The 9,971-nt window shown below is 40.2% G+C and overlaps 2 protein-coding genes across 3 annotated transcripts in view; one reads left to right on the top strand and one right to left on the bottom strand.

The window, feature by feature from the left end:
* slc9a8 (solute carrier family 9 member 8) overlaps positions 1-930 on the top strand; it is a 26,561-nt gene extending 25,631 nt beyond the window's left edge. The window contains exon 16 of the mRNA XM_044038937.1: positions 769-930. Within this exon, the coding sequence (XP_043894872.1) occupies positions 769-882 (114 nt within the window). The 3' untranslated portion in view covers positions 883-930. The remainder of the gene's footprint in view (positions 1-768) is intronic.
* Positions 931-3,534: 2,604 nt separating this feature from the next.
* LOC122776754 (probable basic-leucine zipper transcription factor R) lies at positions 3,535-9,225 on the bottom strand. 2 transcript variants are annotated; one of them, XM_044037443.1, is made up of 6 exons: positions 8,859-9,225; positions 8,550-8,608; positions 8,042-8,176; positions 5,400-5,456; positions 4,249-4,464; positions 3,535-3,885 (listed from the first exon to the last, which is right to left on the bottom strand). In XM_044037443.1, the coding sequence occupies exons 1-6, from the start codon at positions 8,866-8,868 to the stop codon at positions 3,751-3,753; spliced, it is 612 nt and encodes a 203-aa protein (XP_043893378.1). In that variant the 5' UTR covers positions 8,869-9,225; the 3' UTR covers positions 3,535-3,750. The 2 variants fall into 2 exon arrangements, with proteins under 2 accessions (XP_043893378.1, XP_043893379.1); XM_044037444.1 differs by lacking the exon at positions 8,550-8,608 and having other exon boundaries at positions 8,859-9,220.
* Between the last annotated feature and the right edge of the window lie 746 nt (positions 9,226-9,971).

Genomic DNA, 9,971 nt, shown 5'->3' with positions numbered 1-9,971 from the left:
CCTCCCTCCCTCCCTCCCGTCCTTCCTGAGGGCCCTGTCACTTGACTCGTCATGAGATGTTGATCTTCCTCTCCTGTCCCGTCCTCTGGTCTCTCCAGGGTAATACCATTGAGTCGGAGCATCTATCAGAACTGACCGAGGAGGAATACGAGGCTCAGATCTTCCAGAGACAAGATCTAAAGGGTTTCATGTGGCTCGATGCTAAGTACCTGAACCCTTTCTTCACTCGAAGGCTAACCCAGGAGGTGAGACCCAGAGAAACAATCTCTCCTGATTCTTTAAACATGTTTCATTGATGTAGATTAACAAAGTAACACAATGGGAATTGTCAAGATTGATTGTGTTTCCAGTTAAACGCGTTTTTAACACGTTTTAACTTTGTGGTGTTTTTCACATGCTGATGCTACAACACACTAACACACTAACAACACAACAGGCACGCTGCACACACTTGTTTGAGTGGTAAGCCGCACTCACAATAAGAGGAATAACTCACAATATGCAGGTGACAGAGAGATTGTCTCAAAAAGTAAGCACATCCACTTTAGAAGGAGATAAAACAACAGGACAAAAAGAAATCAAGACACAATGTGCGATTCATTGTGAGTGAACTATGACATTAATGCGATTAATCGTGATTAAATATTTGAATCGTTTGACAGCACTAGTTTTGATCCATTAGTGACAAATAGAGACAATTAATAAAAGTACAACACAAAGGCTAACTAGCAGCATCACTCTTTGTGTGTGTGTGTGTGTGTGTGACAGGACCTGCTGCACGGCCGGATCCAGATGAAAACCCTGACCAACAAGTGGTATGAAGAAGTTCGCCAGGGACCGTCAGGCTCTGAGGATGATGAAGACGAGGCAGAAATCCTGTGAGGTCAACACAGACTCTGTGTGTGTGTGTGTGTGTGTGTGTGTGCGTGTGTGGGTATTACTAATGTTGTGGAGACCTAAGACTGTTTACACAGTCACATCATGGGGACTTGTCTTCCTTGTGGGGACAAAAACCAAAGTCCCCACAATGTAAATGACTACTTTTTAAGGTGAAGATATGTTTTAAGGTTAGGCTGAGGCGTGTGTGTGCGTGCAGGCAGAAGTAAGTGTGTGTAAGGCATGCAAGGCAGGTGTGTGTGTGCGTGCGCGCGTGTGTGTGTGTGTTTCGTCCATCTGCTGAACAGGAACTTTATTAGGAGTTTGTTAAGTAAAGATTTAGTTCTTAAGGGAACTCAGTACAGGGAAGTTTAAGAGCACCTTTTCACTCTTGTCATGTGTTGCTTTGTTGCACTGGTTTGTTTGAGTTGTGTTGGAACGTTCATACGTGACTTTTTAAAGGGATAATTCAGGTGTTTGTGTCAGAGCTGACTGTGTCCAAGAACCACCACCTTCACCACTCTGAGAACATGGCAGACTTCACCCCGTTCACGCAGCGAGCCTCTGGCGGCCTCTGTTGGTCATGTTGGCAAGTGTGGAACACGCAAACAGACAGACAGACAGACAGACAGACAGAGCCATATACTTCACAATGAGAAACAGGTTTTAGTGACTTAAAGGTACAGTGTCAGCAATCATTGATAGAGTCTCATGTCACAGCTGACTCAGAACCTGTGTGCCTTTTGAGAAGAACATGAATGTTTTCAGAGAGAGGGAGGAGTCACACAGAGCCTCATCTACACACGGATATCTGCATGTGGAATGTGAACGACACTGACTTCATTTATTTCATCACGAATGTAATGGAAGAGTAAATACAACCCTCCAGCAACTGGCGAACAAAGAGTTAAAGTGAGTGAAACTAACGTCACTCTTTATTATTAATGATGGATTATCACACACTTTGTTGTTTTGTCACGACACTGTCACTTTGTGGTTTTCACTGTGGATTTCTAATGAAGTTACACACCAATGAATGTGTGGGTATAACAGGGAATGTGGTCTGGTGAATGTTAATATATATATTTTTTCTATTTATTCATAAACTGTTTTCTTGGATAAATGCTTTTTATTACAGGCTCCATGAGCTTGAGGAGAAAAATATCTATAATAAATCACATTGACATCACATGTGCGTTAAATGCTTTTTTATTTACTGCTGTCGACACAAGCAGCATTTCCCCCAGAGCTTTTATTCTGAAAATCTATGAACGGATTCCCCCAGAGCTTTTATTCTGAAAATCTATGAACGGATTCCCCCAGAGCTTTTATTCTGAAAATCTATGAACAGATTCTCCCAGAGCTTTTATTCTGAAAATCTATGAACAGATTCCCCCAGAGCTTTTATTCTGAAAATCTATGAACCGATTCAAAGAATTGATAATTTTCAGACTCGGTTTGAAAAATCAAACCGAGTCTGTACAGAAATTCTTCAAATTAAAATCATTCATAATCATTATTAACGGTACTGATATGAGACGTTTTATTGTCCACGTCTCATAAATGAATGTGCGTTGTGTCTCTGACTGAAGACGTTTTAAGACACGAGCAAGTCAGCGGCTCATTGTTAATATATATATAGTTTTTTTTAAACAATATATTGACTAAATCATGTATTATATATTTATAAAAATCAGGTCCGGCCTGATAAAGACGTCATGACCTGATATTTAGTTGCTGGGGAAGAAACTGTTGTTTTTTTAATATAAATAAGTGAAAGTCGTGGGAGGCAAGTTTATATTTATAAACCCTATTTACATTCAGTTAGACAAATAAAGCAAATGATATCAGTTCTCAGTCTAAACATGTGCAGTCATGTGCATTTAGAACCAGCAGGGGGCGTCAAATCCATGAAAAATGTATTATCCCATTGACTCTGACGCGTCACCACACTGGGTGTGTCCACTCACACTGTCTGGTGTGCACGTGAAGAGCGAATAGAGGTGAAATGATGAATTTACAGTTTGTCGTTTCAAACCTAAAGTCACTTTAAATTGTTACACACCTTCAAAAGTGTCACCACGTGTTTGGAAGCTGAAATATTTCCACATGAATAAATTATTGTTGCTGCACAGAATTATTTATCACGGTTAATGATTTAGGTGACGCAATATCCTCTGATTATGATAATAAAAGTAAATAAAAATAATAGCCCATTAGACAGATCGGATATTATTGTTTCTCTACCGTCCTCTTGGCTTTTATTTTGAAATATTTGCTTTTACTTTTGGGTCACCTGACTTCCCTTTCGTTCCTCGGAAAAAAGGTCTTTTGACCAAAAAACAGTTTTTTTCATCTATGGTGACAAAAACAGTGTATTTCTGTTTTCTAGTTCATTTAAAGGGATATTTCACAGTTATAAAGATTAAAACTGGCTCATCGATGTCGTAGAAATGTGAAATAATATTTGAAGTCAGTGCCTTTTTGGATGACAAAGGCACAAAGACAACAACTCCCAGCATGCACTGCACTCAGTGCCCCGTGAGTGTCCCGCTGTCTTCAGGTTGGAGGAAGACATCGCTAACCTCTGTGAGGAAGTAAATGTACCATAAATCTAAAATAATACTTACAACAATATTATATGTGACATACATTTTTATTACACATGAAACAACACACACACACACACACACACACACACACACGTTGTTAACTTGGACATTTCTGAGATTAGTTCAATGCATTGTGGGTATTTTCAGCTTATCTGTGGTTGACAAGGCATAACAAGGAACTCTTTGAGGATGAACATTTAAAAGAACCCTGGACAAAGACCTCAGGTCGTGTGTTGCCATGGTTACAGGAAGACGACGTGAGCTACGTCGACTGAGCGAAGACACTCTGAAGTTTCTGCCAACACGTGATCAGTGCTTCGATGACTTTGATGATCCTCTTCCTCTTTCGCTTCTTTCCTCGTATTTTCTTGACGGATGAACACGACACTCTCTTCCCCTGAAAACACACGACCACATTATTCTGTTTTCTTACATTTCACCACGTATAAAAACATGAACTACAGTAGTATACAGTATAGAGTATAGAGTATACAGTAGTTGGTGGGAAAGTAGAAAACATACACATATATATTATTTGTACGTGTGTACATTTGTGACATATACAGTATATTATAAAGAACATAGCTATGATTCCCAGATGCATGTAACATGTGTTAGTTGAGCTGTTTATCACACTTGCTGCTTTAATTGTCTTTAATTGTCTTTAATTGTCTAAATGTTAATTGTACCAGTGAAACAACGATGACGTGTTTGTGCTGATGTGTGAACGTGAGAACGTGTGAGTGTCTGCAGTGGTCACCAGATGAGCAGGGCTGCAGTGGTGAACGATGAGCTGCTCCATGCTCTCCACTGGCTCCTCCACGTCACTGTGCTGCTGCTGCTGCTGCTGCTGCTGCTGCTGCTGCTGCTGCTGCTGCTGCTGCCGCTGCTGCCGCCGCTGCTGCTGCTGCTGAGCGCCGCGCTGACACCTGACCTGCTGCGTCAGAGCATAGATGGAGAGCAGGATGCGACGAGCCTGCCGTGGACAACGTGACAAATGACATCACAAGCCGACTCGTTCAGCATCTCACTCAGTCACTAATGTCACTCCATGATCACATGAACTTCAGACTTTTAAAGATGTTTTTTGGGGCTTTTGTTTGCCTCTAAGGGGCAGTTCAGTGAACTCTTATGAGACACAAGCTCGACTGACTGACTCAACCAACTGGACTTTCAAATGTTGCACTGCACCTTTATAGAGACTATGTAACGTCTCTCTGTCTGTCTCTGTGTCCGTCTCTCTGTCTGTGTGTCTCTCTCTCTCTGTCTGTCTGTCTGTCTCTCTCTGTGTCTCTGTCTGTGTGTCTCTCTCTCTGTCTGTCTGTGTGTCTCTCTCTGTCTGTCTCTGTCTCTGTGTCTCTGTCTGTGTGTGTGTCTCTCTGTCTGTCTGTCTCTTCTCTGTGTCTGGCTCTCTATGTGTCTGTCTCTGTCTGTGTCTGTCTCTCTGTATGTCTGCCTGTCTGTCTCTCTCTCTCTCTCTCTGTCTGTGTCTGTCTCTCTGTATGTCTGCCTGCCTGTCTGTCTCTCTCTGTCTCTCTGTCTGTGTCTGACTCTATGTGTCTGTCTCTCCATCTGTGTCTGACTCTATGTGTCTGTCCTCTTCTGTGCCTGGCTCTCTATGTTTCTGTCTCTCTGTCTGTCTGTCTGTCTCTCTCTGTGTCTGTCTCTCTGTCTGTGTCTGTCATCTGTCGCCTGCCTGTCTTCCTCTCTCTCTGTTTGTCTGTCTGTCTCTCTCTCTCTGTCTCTCTGTCTGTGTCTGACTCTATGTGTCTGTCTGTCTCTCTCTCTGTGTCTGCCTGTCTGTCTGTGTGTGTGTGTGTGTGTGTGTGTGTGTGTGTTTAATCATGACAAACACACACAGAAGAGATCAGTTTCATCACTTTACAGCACAGACAGCACAGACATATTCACCTTTCCTGAGGGACACAGGTCTCTGTCTGTGGACGACTTCACTGAATCTGTCAAATTCTGAAAGAAAGAATCACAGAAAATGATTTATTAACAAAACAGAAGAACAGTGACCACTGGGGGGCAGGCTTTCATCTCCTATGGTTATCATGTTCAATTGTATTTGTACAGCACTCAACCTGACCTCGGAAATTCCGATTACAAATGGAATGCAGCATGAATCTACAGAGTACACTAGCGATTCCTGCAGAAGATACTGAAGACTAAATGCTAACAACTAGTTATATCATTAAATACAACTGACAACAGGAGGTGGAGTGGCTCAGTGGTTAAGACCAGTAGCCTGTGTGCAAAAGACATCATGGTCGCAAGTTCAACTCCACCCCTGGCTGACTGTACTCAGTTCACTTTAGATAAGAAGTGTGTGTTAAATGACATGTGACGTAACAGTTACAAGAGTTCATTCACTGAGACTTTTCATTACAAACATAGTTTCTGACGCTAACCTTTTCACCTTTTCCATCAATAAATAATAACATGGTGGTGATTTCATTGTTTTGCCATTTCCTGGTTCATTCATTCATTCATTAGTTGTGTCTCAGTCCAGGGTTTGGATCCCAAGTGCTCACTCAGGAGAAGAAGGAAGTCACCACAAGGCTCAACGCTGCCCTCTACAGCTGATTTAAGTCCTGACACACCGTGAAAATCAGATATCTGAATCTACATCAGATAGATTTCATTTTTCAACATTGTCCTAGAACTAATATTATTTTTAGTTTTCTAATTATCACGTTTGATGGAGACTCCAGCTGTTATTATTATTATTATTATTATTATTATTATTATTATTATTATTATTATTGTTATTGTTATTATTATTATTATTATTATTATTATTGTTATATATTTGATGTAATAAAGGAAGAAACAGATGAGTCTCACATCTCAGACTGAGAGACAAGTACAATCATTTCCTTTAAATGTTACTAACCTGGAATATGATTTACAAACATAACCTCTCACAGATTTATGATTTCAACAACAGTTTGTAAAAAATAAAATACTTTTTCATCATCAGTAGTTTAACGACATCATGAGTCAACTAGTCAACCAATTATTATTCATTATTCACAGCAGGTCATTTTGGACATGAAGTAGTAGAACAAACACAGGTTTGATAAACCTGTGTTAAATCTGTTCAAACTTAACCAGGTCAATTAAACCTGTTCAAACTTAACCAGCTCAAATAAACCTGGTTAAACTTAACCAGATCAAATAAACCTGTTCAAACTTAACACGGTCAATTAAACCTGTTCAAACTTAACGTGGTCAAATAAACCTGGTCAAACTTAACCAGGTCAAATAAACCAGATCAAACCTAACCAGGTCAAATAAACCAGGTCTAATAAACCTGGTCAAACTTAACCAGGTCAATTAAACCTCTTCAAACTTAACCAGGTCAATTAAACCTGGTCAAACCTAACCAGGTCAATTAAACCAAACTTAACCAGGTCAATTAAACCATCAATTAAACCGTTCAAACTCCCAGGTCAAAAACCTGTTCAAACAACAGGTCAATTAAACCTGGTCAAACTTAACCAGGTCAAATAAACCTGATCAAACTTAACCAGGTCAAATAAACCTGTTCAAACTTAACAGGTCAAACTAAACCAGGTCAATTAAACCTGTTCAAACGTAACCTGGTCAATTTAAACCTGTTCAAACTTAACCAGGTCAAATAAACCTGTTCAAACTTAACAAGGTCAATTAAACCTGATCAAACTTAACCAGGTCAAATAAAACCTGTCAAAACCTCAAAAAGGTCAAACAAAACCCTTAACCAGGTCAATTAAACCTGGTCAACATTAACCAGGTCAAATAAACCTGGTCAAACTTAACACGGTCAATTAAACCTGTTCAAACTTAACCAGGTCATTTAAACCAGGTCAAACTTAACCAGGTCAAATAAACCTGGTCAAACTTAACCAGGTCAATTAAACCTGGTCAAACTTAACCAGGTCAATTAAACCTGTTCAAACTTAATCATGTGTCAAGGGGGACAGCCCTTGTCACGGTCTGTGACACATTGTGACAGTAAATCCACATTTGGGAGGATCCAGAGTCTGGATTGAGACACAGCTGTAGTCTAAACACTTTATCCTCCGGGCTGCTGGAAGCAATCACAGCTGACAACCATTCACCCTCACATTCACCCTCACATTGGTGAACGGTTGAACCTCGGCATGTTCTTGGACTGCGGGAGGAAACACGAGAACCCGGAGAACCATCCACGTAAACTCCAAACGTCATTGATTCACCAACATTCACAAAACCCCATTTCCACCATTGTGGATTCACCTGGACTTGTTTCCATGGTGCTGGACAGTGGGCGTTCCAGACTACGTCCACACACTACATGACATCGTCTCGTGCATGAGCGGAGAAAGTGTCCTAACGTACAAATGTAGCCATGTTCAGTTTTAACTGTCTTCTACGGCTAAATTGAGCTTTGACACAACAAACGTGATCTAGAAGAAAAATGCAGTTCATTTGTTTCTCAGACAGGGGGCCCCGCGAGGCAATCGCCCACTTTGGAGCACCATGTTGCAGTGCCCCTGGGGGTCACGTGACACTTGTCTTCATACCAGATTGTGCAGCTGAACAAAGATGACAGCGCTGTACGAGTCCAGTATTTCCTTGTAGTTGCATCCGCGTTTAGCGCAGCTGTCAGTCAACATGAGAAGCACCAGGACACTGCGGAGGAGACGACCGCTCACACACTGCAAGAGACACAACGTCCAACAACGTCCACACACACACACAATAACACAACTGACAGTTCACTGCGTCACACAATCAGATATTAGATATTCAATTCAAACACTTACTACTTTAGCCAACAGTTAATATTACTTAGTTATTTAAAGTATTGCTATTGTGTGTGTGTGTGTGTGTGTGTGTGTGTGTAAACACAAGATGATTATTTTATTGAATCATCAAAGTCAGTGTCATGCAGTAATGTTCACACAGAGCCAGTGATTAGCTCAGGTAATATATATTATATATTATATATTAGACCTTTAATAAAATCAATAACCAATAATCAATAACATACCCAGGCTTTAAGGCCACACCCTTTGCTACAAAACGCACCTGTGTGGACTGGGTGCTGCTTGTGTCGTGTAAATACAGTGAATACGCAGTGACGGCATCTGTTTTGGAGTTTACAGCGTGATGATGATAATAATAATAACACTAATAACAACAATAATAATAATAATAATAACAATAATAATAATGATAATAATAATAATAATAATAACAATAATAATAATAATAACACTAATAACAACAATAATAATAACAATAATAATAATAATAATGACAATAATAATAATGATAATAATAATAATAACACTAATAACAACAATAATAATAATATAATGTTCAAATCTCACTCACCATTTATCATGTTCTGCTGCGGGACCCTCAGAGGAATAAAGCCATGTCATCTCTGTCTGTGTCCATCTCATTGTCTCCAACCCTGTGTCATCATCATCATCATCATCGTCCTCCTCATCCTCCTCAGTCTTCCTCTGCGGGACAAGTTAACACTGTGGCTGTGGACGAGCTTCCGATAAATCGCCGCGTGCTTTCTCCAACATCAACAACTGCGCGCTCCGGTTTCCTTCCCCGCGTCATGGAGCGCTGACGCCGCGCTTTGGATTTCACCAGAACTCCAGTCTGATCAAGTCTGAGGAGGAAAAGTGTCACGTGTCATCAATCACTCGCCTCGTTCTCTTTCGATTTCAGAGAAGAAGATGCGACACACGGAGGATCAGCGACGTGGGAGGTTGTTTTGTTGTTTTACTTCCACTAGTCGAGTATTCAACAATGTGAGTGTTTCATTAAAACAAGCTTTTTGATTTATTCTTCTTCTTATTATTGTTTTTTAGATTTGGATTTCTTTCATTTAAATATTTTTTGCTCCAAACAACAAAGAAATAAATCTAAATATTTTTTTTAAACATTTTCTGGACCAAACAACTCATCGAGAAAATAATCAACAGATTCATCAATAATGAAAATAATTGTTACTTGTTACACATTATATCAGTGGTTTCCAAAGACTGGGTCGGGACCCACAGATGGGTCACTGGCGATAATGTTTGGGTCCCCCCCCCCAAAAAAAAACCCTGTCCTAGAATGTCCTCTAACCTCTTCGTTAAGCTTTATGTGTATATATTATATATTAAATAACATGCATAACATGAGGTTTTAAACCATCAACCAAACATCTTCATAGGAAATGATTCATTTCCCAGTTGAAAATAGTCACTACTTTATATTCAGTGTGACATTAATCTCTCACACGTCATTGTTTTGACACCTCAGTGAGTACTTTCCATTCTAATCCAGAGAAGCTGGACATAGATCATGTTCACAGTGGACACTCGGTGGACACTCGGTGGACACTCGGCCTCAGTGGGTTGTGTCAGGAAGTGTTTTCATTGTTATCTGTGTTAGATTATGGGATGTGATTTACATGCATGCAGCTTCCATCTCATCAGGCTG

This window comes from Solea senegalensis, linkage group LG11 (assembly GCF_019176455.1).
Source record: "Solea senegalensis isolate Sse05_10M linkage group LG11, IFAPA_SoseM_1, whole genome shotgun sequence".
Classification (NCBI taxonomy): domain Eukaryota; kingdom Metazoa; phylum Chordata; class Actinopteri; order Pleuronectiformes; family Soleidae; genus Solea; species Solea senegalensis.
The sequence above is the reverse complement of the archived record's forward strand: the minus strand, read 5'-3'. Positions and strand labels throughout refer to the sequence as shown.

Bases quoted from the DNA above. Each gene is read 5' to 3' on its own strand.
- LOC122776754 (XM_044037443.1), bottom strand. The intron at 5,457-8,041 runs GTATGAAGACAA...TCTTTCTTTCAG, and splicing joins TTGTTCAGCTGCACAATCTG to AATTTGACAGATTCAGTGAA. The intron at 3,886-4,248 runs GTGACCACTGCA...GTGTGTTTTCAG, and splicing joins ACTGCAGCCCTGCTCATCTG to GGGAAGAGAGTGTCGTGTTC.